Raw genomic sequence first — 18280 nt, 5'->3', positions numbered from 1 at the left:
TCAGGTGCGTTTCCTGTAACATAACCACATCTGCCTTAAGTTTCTTAAGGTGTGCGAGTACCCGTGCCCTCTTTATCGGCCCGTTCAGCCCTCTCACGTTCCACGTGATCAGCCGAGTTGGGGGGCTTCCTACCCCCCCCCCCCCTTGTCGATTAGCCATCACCTTTTTCCAGCTCCTCACCCGGTTCCCACGCAGCTGTATCTCCCCCAGGCGGTGCCCCCCCGCCCATCCTCCCCCATACCAGCTCCCCCCTCTCCCCAGCAGCAGCAACCCAGTAATTCCCCCCTCCCATCCCCCCCCCGCTAGATCCCCCGCTAGCGTAATTACTCCCCCCATGTTGCTCCCAGAAGTCAGCAAACTCTGGCCGACCTCGGCTTCCCCCCGTGACCTCGGCTCGCACCGTGCGACGCCCCCTCCTTCCTGCTTCTCTATTCCCGCCATGATTATCATAGCGCGGGAACCAAGCCCGCGCTTCTCCCTTGGCCCCGCCCCCAATGGCCAACGCCCCATCTCCTCCACCTCCCCTCCTCCCCCCATCACCACCTGTGGGAGAGAGAAAAGTTACCACATCGCAGGATTAGTACATAAAACTCCTCTTTCCCCCCTTTTTAACCCCCCTCTTTTCCCCCCACATTCGCCCCACCACTTTGTTCAAACGTTCTTTTTAATAACCCGCTCATTCCAGTTTTTCTTCCACAATAAAAGTCCACGCTTCATCCGCCGTCTCAAAGTAGTGGTGCCTCCCTCGATATGTGACCCACAGTCTTGCCGGTTGCAGCATTCAAAATTTTATCTTCTTTTTATGAAGCACCGCCTTGGCCCGATTAAAGCTCGCCCTCCTTCTCGCCACCTCCGCACTCCAGTCTTGATAAACGCGGATCACCGCGTTCTCCCATTTACTGCTCCGAGTTTTCTTCGCCCATCTAAGGACCATTTCTCTATCCTTAAAACGGAGGAATCTCACCACTATGGCTCTGGGAATTTCTCCTGCTCTCGGTCCTCGCGCCATCACTCGGTATGCTCCCTCCACCTCCAACGGACCCGCCGGGGCTTCCGCTCCCATTAACGAGTGCAGCATCGTGCTCACATATGCCCCGACGTCCGCTCCCTCCACACCTTCAGGAAGACCAAGAATCCTCAGGTTGTTCCTCCTTGCGTTGTTTTCCAGTGCCTCCAACCTTTCCACACATCGTTTCTGCTGTGCCTCCTGCGTCTCCGTCTTCACCACCAGGCCCTGTATGTCGTCCTCATTCTTGGCTGCCTTTGCCTTCACGACCCGAAGCTCCCGCTCCTGGGTCTTTTGTTCCTCCTTTAGCCCTTCGATCGCCTGTAGTATCGGGGCCAACAGCTCTTTCTTCATTTCCTTTTTGATCTCTTCCACACAGCATTTCAAGAACTCTTGTTGTTCAGGGCCCCATGTTAAACTGCCACCTTCCGACGCCATCTTGGTTTTTGCTTGCCTTCCTTGCTGCTGTTCTAAAGGATCCACTGCAATCCGGCCACTTTCTCCTCCTTTTTCCATCCGTATCCAGGGGGGATTCCCTTCTGGTTTACCACACAGTGTTTTTAGCCATCAAAATTGCCGTTGGGGCTCCTATCAAGAGCCCAAAAGTCCGTTTCACCGGGAGCTGCCGAAACGTGCGACTCAGCTGGTCATCGCCGCACCCGGAAGTCGCAGGAGTGTTTCCTGACACAGTATGTAGATAGGTCAACGAGAGGCGAGGCTGTATTGGGTTTGGTACTGGGTAATGAACCAGGAAAGGTGTTAGATTTGGAGGTAGGTGAGCACTTTGGTGATAGTGACCACAATTCGATTACGTTTACTTTAGTGATGGAAAGGGATAGGTCTATACCGCAGGGCAAGAGTTATATCTGGGGGAAAGGCAATTATGATGCGATGAGGCAAGACTTAGGATGCGTCAGATGGAGAGGAAAACTGCAGGGGATGGGCACAATGGAAATGTGGAGCTTGTTCAAGGAACAGCTACTGCGTCTCCTTGATAAGTATGTACCTGTCAGGCAGGGAGGAAGTGGTCGAGCAAGGGAACCGTGGTTTACTGAGGCAGTCGAAACACTTGTCAAGAGGAAGAAGGAGGCTTATGTAAAGATGAGACGTGAAGGTTCAGTAAGGGTGCTCAAGAGTTACAAGTTAGCTAGGAAGGACCTAAAGAGAGGGCTAAGAAGAGCCAGGAGGGGACATGAGAAGTCTTTGCCAGGTAGGATCAAGGATAACCCTAAAGCTTTCTATAGATATGTCAGGAATAAAAGAATGACTAGGCTAAGAGTAGGGCCAGTCAAGGACAGTAGTGGGAAGTTGTGCTCGGAGTCTGAGGAGATAGGAGAGGTGCTAAATGAATATTTTTTGTCAGTATTCACACACGAAAAAGACAATGTTGTTGAGGAGAATACTGAGATTCAGGCTACTAGACTAGAAGGGCTTGATTTTCATAAGGAGGAGGTGTGAACAATTCTGGAAAGTGTGAAAATAGATAAGTTTTTGTCCTGGGCCGGATGGGATTTATCCTAGGATTCTCTGGGAAGCTAGGGAGGAGATTGCTGAGCCTTTGGCTTTGATCTTTAAGTCATCTTTGTCAACAGGAATAGGGCCAGAAGACTGGAGGATAGCAAATGTTGTCCCCTTATTCAAGAAGGGGAGTAGAGACAACCCCGGCAACTATAGACCAGTGAGCCTTACTTCTGTTGTGGGCAAAATCTTGGAAAGATTTATAAGAGATAGGGTGTATAATCATTTGGAAAGGAATAATTTGATTAGACATAGTCAACACGGTTTCGTGAAGGGTAGGTCGTGCCTCACAAACCTTATTGAGCTCTTTGATAAGGTGACCAAACAGGTGGGTGAGGGTAAAGCAGTTGATGTGGTGTATCTGGATTTCAGTAAAGCGTTTGATAAGGTTCCCCACGGCAGGCTACTGCAGAAAATACGGAAGCATGGGATTCAGGGAGATTTAGCAGTTTGGATCAGAAATTGGCTAGCTGGAAGAAGACAACGGGTGGTGCTTGATGGGAAGTGTTCAGACTGGAGTCCAGTTACTAGTGGTGTACCACAAGGATCTGTTTTGGGGGCACTGCTGTTTGTCATTTTTATAAATGACCTGGAGGAGGGCGTAGAAGGATGGGTGAGTAAATTTGCAGATGACACTAAAGTCGGTGGAGTTGTGGACAGTGCGGAAGGATGTTACAAGTTACAGAGGGACATAGATAAGCTGCAGTGCTGGGCTGAGAGGTGGCAAATGGAGTTTAATGCAGAAAGGTGTGAGATGATTCATTTTGGAAGGAATAACAGGAAGACAGAGTACTGGGCTAATGATAAGAGTCTTGGCAGTGTGGATGAGCAGAGAGAGCTCGGTGTCCATGTACATAGATCCCTGAAAGTTGCCACTCAGGTTGAGAGGGTTGTTAAGAAGGCGTACGGTGTGTTAGCTTTTATTGGTAGAGGGATTGAGTTTCGGAGCCATGAGGTCATGTTGCAGCTGTACAAAACTCTGGTGCGGCCGCATTTGGAGTATTGCGTGCAATTCTGGTCCCCGCATTATAGGAAGGATGTGGAAGCATTGGAAAGGGTGCAGAGGAGATTTACCAAAATGTTGCCTGGTATGGAGGGAAGATCTTATGAGGAAAGGCTGAGGGACTTGAGGCTGTTTTCATTGGAGAGAAGAAGGTTAAGAGATGACTTAATTGAGGCATATAAGATGATCAGAGGATTGGATAGGGTGGACAGTGAGAGCCTTTTTCCTCGGATGGTGATGTCTAGCACGAGGGGACATAGCTTTAAATTGAGGGGTGAGAGATATAAGACAGATGTCAGAGGTAGGTTCTTTACTCAGAGAGTAGTAAGGGTGTGGAATGCCCTGCCTGCAACAGTAGTGGACTCGCCAACACTAAGGGTATTCAAATGGTCATTGGATAGACATATGGACAATAAGGGAATAGTGTAGATGGGCTTTAGAGTGGTTTCACAGGTCAGCGCAACATCGAGGGCCGAAGGGCCTGTACTGCGCTGTAATGTTCTATGTTCTATGTGTTTGTGTGTGGCTATATATGTAAGTGCGTATCTGTGTATGTGTGCGTGTGTACCTATGTGTATGTCTCTGTATGTGCATGTTTGTATCTGTGTGTGTGTGCGCGTGTTTACCTGTGTATGTGTATGTTTCTGTATGTGCGCGTTTGTAGTGTGTGTGTGCGTGTGTGCCTGTGTGTGTGAATCTGTGTATGTGTACATGTGTGTAATTTGCATGCGGAGATCTAAATGACGGATTTGGTCAGATTCCAGACCTCAAGTCTTGTGCGAAAGACGCACATGTGGCTTTTATCAGAAGGAGATTTTAATTGAATTTATCTTCGGCCTCGCAACTGCTGAAACATACTCAACTTAGTTTTAGTTGAAGATGTAACTTTCAATTAGTTTAGCCTTGAGGTAACCAGGGTGCTACGATATTATCGAAATATTTAAAACTCATATCTGGTGACGATCATCCACACCACAAACGTAATTCGTTTTCTTGCGTTCTCTGCGCATTTCTGTTTTTTAATCGGATAAGGTGTACTCTCAAATGGCCTTAACAGGTTTTTAAAAAAATTAGAAGTGAATTCTCCTCTCTGAGGAATTGACTAACCTCTCTATACGTCGGGGTAGACCATGCACCATTTGATACAGAGAGACCTCCTACATTACCTCAGTGATATGCCTTCTGAGCTAATTCATTTGTTGTAAGGAGCTTTGGGACACGCGCAGGTCACGAAATACACTATATAAATCCCAGCTGTTTCTTTCTCCTTCTAAGCTAGCGCTAGGCTCTTTGCAATAAAGCAATGACTCTGTTACTGGCTTTCCTTTTGGCAGCAGCTTTTCCTAAGAGGGAAACGCATGGAATGGTCTGTACCCGCCGAGCGAAAGATAATTTACCCAGTGTATATGAGGGTGGCGATATCATCCTGGGCGGAATATTCACGGTGCATTTAGATCCGAATCAGGACCTCCCTTCCTTTATCACTAATCCAACAGATGCGGATTGCAAAAGGTACGTTTAACTGCTGCCGCGGGCAACACCGTCTTCAATTACTGTACAAAATAACAATAACACATTTTAAGTTCAGTCTTTCACAAATTCGAGGTATGATGTCCTGGATCCGGGAATGAATTGTCTTCTGGCTGGTGTAAATAGTTCTGCTGTGTCTTGTAACGTTTCTACTTTCACATGCGTTGAATCGGCGAATCTCTTCCACACAGCGTTAACCTTCAATTATCGAATCAGCATTGTGCACAGACCCAATCTGAAGAATTTCTATTCACCGCATTACTTGTTTGTTGTTGAGTGTTTCTATTGTTACAAATGTCTAATAGTAAATGTAATGCATCGGGGGGATGTTAAATCCACATCCCGCCGGAATGAATACAAATGTTATTTGTGTGGCAGCCGTGATATTACTGAAGCAATTTAACGATAAATGTAACTAAAATATCGATTTTAAAATATAGTTGGGATATAGTTGCCACGAAGCCAAATGTGTACTAAACACCGTAAAGTTCTGAATCGCAGTGTCCTGATTGTCACTGATTAGAAATACATGTGTTTTTCACATTGGGCGGCTACGTGCAGTATCGGCAGCTAAACGGCTGAGTTACAGTGGAGCTCAAAACAGGGGCGTCATTCTCCGACCCCCCGCCGGGTCGGAGAATGGCCGTTGGCCGCCGTGAATCCCGCCCCCGCCCCCGCCGAAGTCTCCGCTCCCGGAGATTGGGCGGGGGCGGGAATCCAGCCGCGCCGGTTGGCGGGACCCCCCGCTGGATTCTCCGGCCCGGATGGGCCGAAGTCCCGCCCAGAAACTGCCTGTCCCGCCGGCGTAAATCAAACCTGGTATTTACCGGCGGGACCAGGCGGCGTGGGCGGGCTCCGGGGTCCTGGGGGGGGGCGCGGGGCGATCTGACCCCGGGGGGTGCCCCCACGGTGGCCTGGCCCGCGATCGGGGCCCACCGATCCGCGGGCGGGCCTGTGCCGTGGGGGCACTCTTTCCCTTCCGCCTCCGCTACGGCCTCCACCATGGCGGAGGCGGAAGAGACTCTCCCCACTGCGCATGCGCGGGAAACTTTCGGCGGCCGCTGACGCTCCCGCGCATGCGCGGAGAAACTGACAGCGGCCGCTGACGCTCCCGCGCATGCGCCGCATTTCCGCGCCAGCTGGCGGGGCAACAAACGCCATTTCCGCCAGCTGGCGGGGCGGAAATCCCTCCGGCGTCGGCCTAGCCCCTCAATGTTGGGGCTAGGCCGCCAAAGATGCGGAGACTTCCGCACCTTTTTGCCGGCGCGATGCCCGTCTGATTTGCGCCAGCTTTGGCGCCAGTCGGCGGGCATCCCGCCGTTGGGGGAGAATTTCGCCCCAAATGCGGGTGGATGCAATGATGCAGGAAACTTTGCGTTGAGAATTGTGCCACTTTCTTCCCTTCCCGCTTTACCTTTCAGAAAATTGAAATTGAACTAGATAGATATGAGGTTAAGAAATGTTTTAGAAAATATTGAATAATCTTTATTGATGTCACAAGTAGGCTTACATCAACATTGCAATGAAGTTACTGTGAAAAGTCCCCAGTCGCCACAGTCCGGTGCCTGTTCGGGTACACTGAGGGTGATTCAGAATGTCCAATTCACCTATCAGCACATCATTCGGGACTTGTGTGGGGAAACCGGAGCACCCGGAGGAAACTCATGCAGACACGGGGAGAATGTGCAAACTCCGCACAGACAGTGACCCAAGCCGGGAATTGAATCAAGGTCCCTGGCGCTGTGAAGCAACAGTGCTAACCACTGTGCTACCGTGCCGCCCGTTATTATATAAGATACAGTTGCATCTATAGTGAAGATGGACCATATGAATGAACAGCAAACTTACAGTATCTGTGGGCAGTTATTTTTTTTAAAATGTATTCTTGAAGTTAGAAAGCCAATGTGCAGAGTGGACAGAGGAAGCCCTTGATCCATCTCACAGCTTGCTCCAAAAACAATTCAAATTAAATCCAATTCGTGGTCTCCACAAGAGAGACTTGCAAGATCTTGCACGTCAGTGTAAGGGAATTTGAGAGATATTTCAAATGGCACCCTGTACCGATAATCGAAGATCTGTTTGAATAGGGAACACAGCAGCGAATCTTTCCAACTAATCAGATTGAAGATCCCCATTGAGATACGCAGGGTCTTAATCAGTTAGTGTAAGTGACTGTATTTAATTTGTAAAACCATGGAGAGAATTAAAGGAAAGGAAGCGGATTGGATTAAGATAAATGAAGGGACATAAATAAAAAGTACATTTTAGTTTTAATAAGTGCATTTTTGTTTTGAAAATCTACAGTAGCAATTTATTTCAAAATGAATGAGCATCCACGTTTGTAAAATATACGTTTTAGTGCCACATATATTTACACCATAACAGACTTATCATCCCGATAAGAGTTCACTTATAATGAATAGGCAACTTAACTATTCTGACTTGTTCTGTGGCTATCTATTACGCGCTTAACGCATATGAGTATCAAGCCTTCTGGTGTGATTATTTTCTAGGATGATTTCTGGAAGGGCAATTTTACCATATCGAGGCGCTCCAATTCCCATGCTGAGCTACCCATGTATAGGCATTGGAAGTTGCTTTCCGATTATTCCAAAATAATCGTCGGTGCCCTGTGTTGCATTATGCTTAGAGCAGAATCTAAACACGGTCTTACTGACTTTCGCGTGAACACGTTGAGTGTTTAGGCGTTAAAGGATACTTCAAAAGTTAGCTGTGCATTAATCTAATTTTTGCTATTGTGTTCACATGTATTATAATTGAATGTAATCACTTGTTTAATTTGCTTAATCCGAATCTCTAAGTAGAAACTTGAAATGAAAATGAAAATGAATGAAAATTGCTTATTGTCACAAGTAGGCTTCAAATGAAGTTACTGTGAAAACGCCCTAGTCGCCACAATCCGGCGCCTGTTCAGGGAGGCTGGTACAGGAATTGAACCGTGCTGCTGGCCTGCCTTGGTCTACTTTAAAAGCCAGCTCTTTAGCCCTGTGCTAAACCAGCCCCAGAAGAAAGTGAATTGGAGAGTCAAGATGATTCAAAATATGTTATTAATGTAATACAACTGTTAACATTTTCAATCAATAAACATTATATTTGTGTACATGTGCATCCCTCTCTCTCTCTCCCTCTCTCTCTATATGTATACATACATTCAATTACAAAGACACACATTTGTTAATCGCTAAGCCACTGGAATTTCACTCTTCCCGGAGATGCCATTTATTCTTGTCCCTCTGATTTGAGATGGGACAGGAATGATCTCTGGTCGTTACTGACTAAATATATTTCCTCTTTGTTATGTTTTATTGGAAACAATTGCGTCTTAACTTTACTATGCAATAAGCGATTGAACAATGACTTGAATGTCTGAGTATCGTGTTTTGTTTATATATTCCACAGTTTTCATTTGTCAAACTTTCGGTTGATGCAGACCATGATATTCGCTATTGAAGAAATAAACCAGAGCAAAACTCTACTTCAGAATGTCAAACTAGGATATAAGATCTACGATGACTGCTCGTCCCCCACTATTGCGTCAAAAGCAGCGCTCGCGTTGGTCAATGGAGAACAAGCGGTAATTAATTACCCTCGGTGCAAAGGTTCCTCCGACGTGGCAGCCATTATTGGTTGTGATATGTCCACGGCCTCCATTGCAGCAGCAAGATCAGTCGGCTCTTTCGGAATTCCGATGGTAACGTGTGAAATATTTTTATTTAACCAGTTTTTAAGTAGCTTCGGTTTTAAAGTTTATCAGCGCACTGGAAGCTCAATCACACAAACAGCAACATTAAATAAACCCCTCTCGTGTCGGAGGCCAGGCAGAGTCTGAGTACGTGCGGAATCTACAGAGATTGTAAAATCGACATAAGCGTTAGTATAGACCTTCGATGCGATAGAAATCGCACGTTTTTGAAATCTAGTTCCAATGCCACCAGAGTACTCAGTGGTGAAAATTTTAGTCCACAATTTGCCACCTTTAAAACAAAAGGTTGAACGTTGTTCTATTAATCCCAATCATGTTCCGCACGTTTGTTATAATTATTTATTAAAAGTGGTATTTTACGGTAGACATCTTTGTCTAGGCCAACATTTTTACTACTCACCCTTAATTGCTCTTGAGAAGGTGGTGGCGAGCTGCTGCCTTGAACCGCTGCATCCATGTGACGCAGGTATAGCCACAGTGCTGTTAGGGAGGAAGTATCCAGAATTTGACACAAGGACAGTGAAGGGACAGCCATAGATGTCCAAGTCACCATGGTGTGTCGTTTGGTGAGAAATTACACTGGTGTTGTTCACACGCATCTGTGCCCTTTGTCCTTCTCGGTGATAGATGTGTATTTGGAAGGATCCTTGGTAAGTTGCTGCAGTGAAGCTTTTAGGTGGTAGGCACTGCTGCCACTGTGCGTCGGTGGTGAAGGGAGTGGATGTTGAAGGTGATGAATGGGGTGTGAATCAATCGGGGCTGCTTTGTTGTGGGTGGTGACCAGCTTCTTACGCTTTCGAGTACCACTCATCCAGGCAAGTGGAAAGTATTCCATCACACTCGTTGCAGATTTTAAAAGACATATTAATTTGGAGTAAGCAATTCTTTTTTTATTCCAATTAAGGGGTAATTTAGAGTGGCCAGCTCTGTACATCATTTAGGGTTGTGGTTGTGAGACCCGCGCAGACACGGGGAGAATGTCCAAACTCCACACAGTAAGAAGTCTTCCAACACCTGGTTAAAATCCAACAGGTTTGTTTCAAACACTAGCTTTCGGAGCGCTGCTACTTCCTCAGGTGAATGAAGAGGTACACAAATTCAAAGATGCAAGACAATGCTTAGAATGCGAGCATTTGCAGGTAATTAATTCTTTACAGAATTACGGATCTGTAAAGACTTAATTACCTGCAAATGTTCGCATTCTAAGCATTGTCTTGCATCTTTGAATTTGTCTATATATATGTTTCTGGAATCTACCTCTTCATTCACGTGAGGAAGGAGCAGTGCTCCGAAAGCTAGTGTTTGAAACAAACCTGTTGGTCTTTAACCTGGTGTTGTCAGACTTCTTACTGTGCTCACCCCAGTCCAACGCCGGCATCTCCACATCAAACTCCACACAGACAGTGACCCGGGGCTGGGAGCGACCCGTGAGGCAGCAGTGCTAACTACTGCGCCACCGTGCAGTCCTAATGCCTTGAAGATGTTAGACAGGTTTTGGGGAGTCAGGACGGGAGTTTCTTGGAGCAGAAATTCCAGCTGCTCAGTGAACCTGTCTCCTCAATATTTATGTGGTTAGTCCAGTTCAGCTTCTGGTCAATGGTAACCTACAGGATGCTGTTTACATGCAAGTGTCACCGAAAAGCTTGCCAAAAATCAGACAAGTTAGATTGAAATAATTCAAAGTACGCTGAACACAAGTTTACATTTATTCACACTTTCTCTTACACAGATTAGTTACTTCTCTACCTGCTCCTGTCTCAGCAATAAACAAGAATATCCCACGTTTTTTAGAACGATACCAAGTGACGACTATCAGTCCAAACTTCTCGCCGAACTCGTGAAAAGTTTCGGCTGGAACTGGATTGGGACAGTTAGGAGCAACACCGATTACGGGAATTTTGGAATGCGGGCATTTATCAAAGAGGCCGAAAGATTTGGGGTTTGCATTGCATACTCTGAAGTGTTTTACCGGACCGACCCTGCAGAGAAGGTCAGCAAGATAGTGCGTGTGATCAAAAAGGCGACTACAACGGTGGTGGTCGGCTTCCTACATCCGCGAGAGATGCGACTGTTACTTAAGGAATTTTTGCGTCAAAATGTAACCGGGATCCAATGGATCGGAAGCGAAGGCTGGGTTACTGAAGATATAGTTTCACCAGAAGAGAGAGCGAGATTTCTGGTTGGGACAATTGGATTGGCCACCCGTAGGACAGAAATTCCCGGACTCAGAGATTATCTTCTTAAAATTCATCCCTTTATATTTCCTGAGAATATTTTCGTGAAGCAATTTTGGGAAGCTGCATTTACGTGCTCGTTCGTGGCCGATAATAGGACAGAGCAAATTAACCCTGCATTCCAAACGCGGCAATGCACAGGGAAGGAACGGTTGGAAGAAATAGAAACTGCCTATCTGCCAGCGATAATGGACGGAAGTTCCTATCACGTTTACAAAGCTGTCTATGCTGTCGCGCATGCTCTAGACGACATGCTTTCCTGCAAAGAAGGCAATGGACCCTTTATGAATAATACATGTGCTCAAATTTCCAATTTTCAGCCCCGGCAGGTATGCACATATTATTTGACGCGATCTGTCCCAGATAATACCCGTGTATAATGTGGACAAATGTGATCATGTTCTGCATTGTTACCTTCGGTTTTGATTTAGTATCAATGAAATGTAATGCATTCAACGTACATCTTGTCCATGCTGTACTTAAATACTTACACGGCTTGCATTATTCTTTCTTAGTTACTCCATTATCTACACTCAGTAAATTTCACAGATCGGACCGGGAAAATCGTGTATTTCGATGAAAATGGTGATCCAGTCCCAGCGTATGAATTGATAAATTTGCAAATGACTTTGAAAGGTACAGTTGAAGTTGTAAACATTGGATATTATGATGGTACAGCTCCTTTAGGACAAGAATTCGAACTTAATTTCGGGGATATCGTGTGGAGCAGTGCTGAGAATCAGGTATGTTCCTTAACACACCCATTCACGACCCATGGAAAACCGTGAACATTAGACAAACAGCATTGCAAGAAGCTAAATATATGTATTTTTATGAATGCTTTGAACTTCGATGTTACTGACAAGATTGGTATTTATTGCCCACCTTAATTTTCCTTGTTTAATATGAACGATAATAATATTTATTATTGGCACAAATAGGCTTACATTAACGCTGCAATGAAGTTACTGTGGAAATGTCCTAGTCGCCACATTCCGGCGCCTGTTCGGGTACACAGAGGGAGAATTCAGAATATCCAATTCACCTAAAAAGCACGTCTTTTGGACTTGTGGGAGGAAACCGGAGCACCCGGAGGAAACCCACGCAGACACGGGGAGAATGTGCAGAATCCGCACAGACTGTGACCAAGCCGGGAATCGAACCTGGGACCCTGGCGCTGTGAAGCAACAGTGCTACCGTGTCGCCATAACGACTTTCGAAGCCATTTAAGAGGAAGTTTTCTCCCCTTTTTCGCTTTTCTACCTGTTTTGCTGCTATTTATAGTCATATAGCTTCCAAGTAACTGCTCAAGTGCATTTTCATTCACTGCTATCCTTGTTGTAGGAACAAATCTGTCTGCAAAATGTATCCACGGGTTCCTCAGCTGTCCCGAGTGTTGTTTTATGATGCGAGTAGCGACCTTCCATTAGTATGAGGTGATAAAAAGCAGGAAATTTTGAACAATGTGCAGTTATTTTCTATAGGAAAGAAAAGGATGATGGCTGTCCTGATGGATCTTGTTTAATATTATGGAAGAGCTCGATACAGTAGAAATAGATAAGATTGCTCCATGTGTGGGAAGAACACAACTAGAGTCCGGGAGATATCGGCGTTAAATTACCTAGACAACGCTTGGAAACGTAAAACCAGTGGGGATGGGGCTGAATGGCAACGATGCATTAAATCAGAAGCAGGATAAACAAACGATGAATAAACCAACAGAATATTTGAATAAGAGTTGATGGGAGCAGGATCCCATGGAACATTAGCATCCTTACCGACCTTTGGGTCAAAATGTACTTTGCATTCTATGTAAATCTGTGTAAAACCTGCCATGGAACCATTGCTATTGCTTATTTCGATTTCCTTACTTCCCAATGGGTATGACTGGACCAGTCGTAGTAATTGTGAACCATATGCAATAGTCTCATTCAATGAAGTAATCAGAGCTATCAGCCGTTAGCTACCTCAGTTAGCTTGAAAGAGAAAGTGCAACTCCATTGAATGTAAATGCTGAAGCAAATTATATCAATAGGCCCAGCATCTCCACTCTCGAGCCTCAAACCCCACACCCCACAGGTTATCTGCATGTTCTCACTGAACTCCACTGATTTTAAACTACGCTTATAACTATCAGTTTGTTTTATTCCTTAACAAAATATATAATTATGTCTTACCAACAGTCTCAATATTGGAGATCACTGAAAGTTGATCGTTTGTAATTTAGCAGAAAACCTCTTTTCTGTTCCTGTGACAATTTTCTCTTTCTCAGTATGAACTTTTAAGTTGGCAATTCCGCAGTGTGTAGGAAGAGTGGTAGGTAAAGGAATTCCATCGGCAACTTAAAGGGGAAGCAATATATGCCCGGGGAAGCCATAAGTCATAGGGACAGAATTAGACCACTCGGCCATTCGAGTCGGCTTAGCCATTCAATCATGGCTGATATTTTTCTGATCCCCATTCTCCTGCCTTCTTCCCATAACCCCTGGTCCCCTTATTAATCAAAAACCTATCTATCTCTGTCTAAAAGACACTCAGTGATTTGGCCACAGCCTTCTGCGGTAAAGAGTTCCACAGACTCACCACTCTCTGGCTGAAGAAATTCCTCCTCATCGCTGTTTTACAGGATCGTCCCTTTAGTCTGAGATTGTGTCAGCTGCTTCTAGTTTTTCCTACAAGTGGAAACATCCTCTCCATGTCCACTCTATCCAGGCCTCGCAGTACCCTGTAAGTTTCATTAAGTTCCCCCCTCATCCTTCTAAACTCGGACGAGTACAGACCCAGAGTCCTCAACCGTTCCTCATACGACAAGCTCTTCATTCCAGGGATCAGCCTTGTGATTCTCCTCTGGACCCTTTCCAAGGCCAGCACATCCTTCCTTAGATATGGGGCCCAAAACTGCTCACAATACTCCAAATGGGGTCTGACCAGAGCCTTATACAGCCTCAGAAATACATCCCTGGGCTAGTTTTCTAGCCCTCTCGACAGGAAGGCTAACATTGTATTTGCCTTCCTAACTGCCAACTGAATCTGCACGTAAACCTTAAGAGAATCGTGAACAAGGACTACCAAATCCCTTTTGCTTCTGATTTCCTCAGCATTTCCCCATTTAGAAAATAGTCTATGCCTCCATTCCTCCTTCCAAAGTGCATAACCTCACACTTTTCGATACTGTACTCCATCTGCAACTCCTTTGCCCACTCTCCTACCTTGTCCAAATCCTGCTGCAGCCCGCCTGCTTCCTCAATGCTACCTGTCCCTCTGCAGATCTTTGTATCATCTGCAAAATCAGCAACAGTGGCTTCAGTTGCTTCCTCCAGATCATTAATGTATATTGTGAAAAATTGTGGTCCCAGCACAGACCCCTGAGGCACACCACTAGTCACCGGCTGCCATCCTGAAAAAGACCCCTTTATCCCTACTCTCTGCCTTCTGCCAGTCAGCCAATCGTCTATCCATGCCAGGATCTTACCCTGAACGCAGAGGAGGAAGAGTAATCTGTGACAAAGCGATGTGCCGAGTGCTCCTTCTGGACACTATCGATGCCATGTGACGTAGAAGTAAGCATGTTTTCTTTTTCTTTAGATTCCACACGCCATTTGCACAGAACCCTGCCCACCTGGGACAAGAAAGGTTAACAGGAAAGGGCAACCAATCTGTTGTTTTGACTGCGCCGAATGCGCTGATGGCGAGATTAGCAACACCACAGGTCTGTAGAAATAATTTTCACCGTTTCCTCCGCAGTTCGGTGGCCACGAGCACTTTTATTAAAAGTCTTTTATGTTTCAGGTTCCGCAGACTGCCTGAAGTGTCCTTTGGAGTACTGGTCCAATCAACAGAAAGATCGATGCGTCCTGAAGAAAATTGAATTTCTTTCCTTTGGAGAGATTTTGGGGTATGTGTTAGTGGCGCTTGCTTTAGTGGGAGTCGGTTTTACACTGGCCACAGCTGCCATATTTTTCCAGTATCGAGAAACACCTATCGTCAGAGCGAACAATTCCGAGTTAAGTTTCCTCCTTCTCCTCGGACTAATGCTTTGCTTCCTGTGCTCACTGACGTTCATTGGGGAGCCAACCGGATGGTCTTGCATGTTGCGCCGGACTGCGTTTGGTATTGTATTTGTTCTGTCTATTTCCTGTATTTTGGGTAAAACTATTCTCGTTGTTATAGCTTTTAAGGCGACACTCCCCAGTAACAATTTGATGAGCTGGTTTGGACCAATGCAACAGAGATTAGGCGTGTTCGTCCTTACATTTCTTCAAGCTTTGATTTGTACTATCTGGTTATCTGTATCACCCCCCTATCCACTGAAAAACATGACTTATTATAGAGATGTCATTATTTTGGAATGTGACGTGGGTTCTTTAAAAGCCTTTTATTTTGTGTCGTGCTATATTGGCCTTCTATCCACTGTATGTTTTATGCTTGCTTTTCTTGCCCGGAAACTTCCAGATAACTTCAACGACGCGAAGTATATCACCTTCAGTATGCTGATCTTCTGTGCTGTTTGGATAACTTTTATCCCAGCTTATGTAAGCTCTCCTGGAAAGTACACTGTGGCTGTAGAAGTATTTGCCATCTGGGCATCAAGCTTTGGTTTGCTTGTCTGTATTTTCGCTCCTAAATGTTACATTATCTTGCTGAAACCGGAGGATAATACAAAGAAAAATATGATGGGAAAGTGACTTCACAATAACCCCGAACCTTTAGCTGTTTTGCACGTCTTGTGCCCCATCTGTAACATCAATATGTATAATCCTTGCTTAATTAATGTAGTTTGCACTCACGTTTGGTGTAAAATGTCTGAGAAATGAATGTGCAAGATTCAATATTGTCATTAAATCTATGTTTAATTCTGCGGAATATATCATAGAGCACGTGTGCAAACCCAAACTTGTATAAATGGACCACAATGCTATCGTTACTTGTATATGATTAAATAAGACCATAGACCATAAGACATAGGAGCAGAATTAGGCCACCCGGCCCATCGTGTCTTCTCCGCCATTCACTCATGGCTGATATTTTTCTCATCCCCATTCTCCTGCCATCTCCCCATAACTCCAGATCCCCTTATTAATCATGAACCTATCTATCTCTGTCTTAAAGACACTCAGTGATTTGGCCTCCACAGCCTTCTGCAGCAAAGTGTTGCACAGATTCACCACCCTCTAGCTGGAGACGTTCCTCCTCATCTCTGTTTTAAAGGGTTGTCCCTTTAGTCTGAAATTGTGTCCTCTGGTTCTACTTTTTCCTACAAGTGGAAACATCCTCTCCACATCCACTCTATCCAGGTCTCGTAGTACCCTGTAAGTTTCAACAAGATCTCCCTTCATAGGGCAGCTGGGTGGCACAGTGGTTAGTGCTGTTGCCCCACGGCGCCGAGGTCCCAGGTTCGCTCCCGGCTCTGGGTCACTGTCCATGTGGAGTTTGCACATTCTTCCCCTTGTTTGCGTGGGTTTCACCACACAACCCAAAAGATGTGCAGGGTAGGTGGATTGGGCACGCTAAATTGCCCCTTAATTGGAAAAAATGAATTGAATGCTCTAAATAAAACATACCTCTTCATCCTTCTAATCATCCCACGAGTACAGACCCAGAGTCCTCAACCGTTCCTCATACGACAAGCTCTTCAGTCCAGGGATCATTCTTGTGAGCGTCCTCTGGATTCTTTCCAAGGCCAGCACATCCTTCCTTAGATACGGGTCTGAACTCTGATCACAATACTCCAAATGTGGTCTGACCAGAGCCTCAGAAGTACATCCCTGGTCTTGTATTCTAGCCCTCTTGGCATGATTGCTAACATTGCATTTGCCTTCTTACCTGCCAACTGAACCTACACGTTAACCTTCAGAGAATCATGAACAAGGACTCACAAGTCCCCTTTTGCTTCTGAGTTCCTCAGCATTTCCCCATTTAAAATATAATCTATGCCTACATTCCTCCTTCCAAAGTGCATAACCTCACACTTTTCCACAATGTATTTCATTTGCCACTTCATTGCCCAGTGTGCAAATCCTTCTGCAACCCCTTGCTTCCTCCATATACCTGCCCCTTGACAGATCTTAGTATCATCTGCAAACTTAGTAACAGTGCCTTCAGTTCCTTCTTCCAGATCATAAATGTATATTGTAAAAAGTTGTGGTCCCAGCACAGACCCCTGAGGCACACCAGTTGTCACCGGCTGCCATCCTGAAAAGAACCCTTTACCCGCACTCTCTGCCTTCTGACAATCAGCCAATCCTCTGTCAATGCCAGAATCTTACCCTTAACACCATGGGCTCTTAACTTATTTAACAATCTCCTGTGCGGCATCTTGTCAAAGGCCTTTTGGAAATCTAAATAAATCACATCTACCGGTTCTCCTTTGTCTAACTTCCTGGTTACCTCCTTAAAGAACTCTAACAGATTTGTCGGACATGACCTACAGTTGATAAAGCCGAGTTGACTCAGTCCTATTTTACCATGCACTTCCAAGTAGTCCGCCATCTCGTCTTTAATAACGGACTCTAAAATCTTACCAATGACCGAAGTCAGGCTGACAGGCTTCTAATTTCCTGTCTTCTGCCTTCCTCCCTTCTTAAACAGTGGTGTTACATTAACCACTTTCCAGTCCTCTGGGACTGTTTCTACCTCCAGTGATTCCTGAAAGATCACAACCAATGTCTCCACAATCTCCTCAGTTATCTCTTTTACGACCCTGGGATGTAGTCCATCCGATCCAGGTGGCTCATCTACCTTCAGACCTTTAAGTTTCCCCAGAACCTTCTCCTTAGTGATGGTCACTACACGCACCGCTGCCCCCTGATTCTCCTGGAGCTCTGGCATCTCACTGGTGTCTTCCACAGTGGAGATTGATGCAAAGTAACTATTCAGTTCATCTGGAATTTCTTTGTTTCCTATTATTACTTTTTCCAGTGCTCCAATGCCTACTTTTGCCTCTCTCTTATCTTTTATATATTGAAAGAAACTCTTCCTATCCTCTTTTATATCACTAGCTAGCTTGCACTCATATTTCATCTTCTCTCCCCTTATTGCTTTTTTAGTTGTCGTCTGCTCGCTTTTAAAGGATTCACAATCCTCTGGCTTCCCACTAATCCTTGCCACTTTGTATGCTTTTTGTTTTGCTTTTATGCTGTCCTTGACTTCTCTCGTCAACCAGGGATGCCTTGTCCTGCCCTCAGCGTGTTTCCTCCTCCTTGGGATGAATTTCTGCTGCGCGTCCTGAATAACTCCCAAAATATCCTGTTGCCAAGCGTGCACT

At 45.5% G+C, this 18280-nt stretch overlaps 1 protein-coding gene across 1 annotated transcript; it reads left to right on the top strand.

Moving 5' to 3' along the window:
- The first annotated feature begins 4836 nt into the window (after positions 1-4836).
- Positions 4837-15701, top strand: LOC140389256 (extracellular calcium-sensing receptor-like). The gene is made up of 6 exons (XM_072473436.1): positions 4837-5040; positions 8479-8770; positions 10512-11345; positions 11532-11759; positions 14602-14725; positions 14806-15701. The coding sequence occupies exons 1-6, from the start codon at positions 4892-4894 to the stop codon at positions 15699-15701; spliced, it is 2523 nt and encodes an 840-aa protein (XP_072329537.1). The 5' UTR covers positions 4837-4891.
- Positions 15702-18280: the final 2579 nt, after the last annotated feature.

Source organism: Scyliorhinus torazame, chromosome 14 (assembly GCF_047496885.1).
Source record: "Scyliorhinus torazame isolate Kashiwa2021f chromosome 14, sScyTor2.1, whole genome shotgun sequence".
In the NCBI taxonomy this organism is placed as follows: Eukaryota; Metazoa; Chordata; class Chondrichthyes; order Carcharhiniformes; family Scyliorhinidae; genus Scyliorhinus; species Scyliorhinus torazame.
This window is presented reverse-complemented; position numbering and strand designations above follow the sequence as displayed.

Bases quoted from the DNA above. Each gene is read 5' to 3' on its own strand.
- LOC140389256 (XM_072473436.1), top strand. From the start codon at position 4,892: ATGGTCTGTACCCGCCGAGCGAAAGATAATTTACCCAGTGTATATGAG. The intron at 5,041-8,478 runs GTACGTTTAACT...TATATTCCACAG, and splicing joins ACAGATGCGGATTGCAAAAG to TTTTCATTTGTCAAACTTTC. The intron at 14,726-14,805 runs GTCTGTAGAAAT...TTTATGTTTCAG, and splicing joins CGAGATTAGCAACACCACAG to GTTCCGCAGACTGCCTGAAG.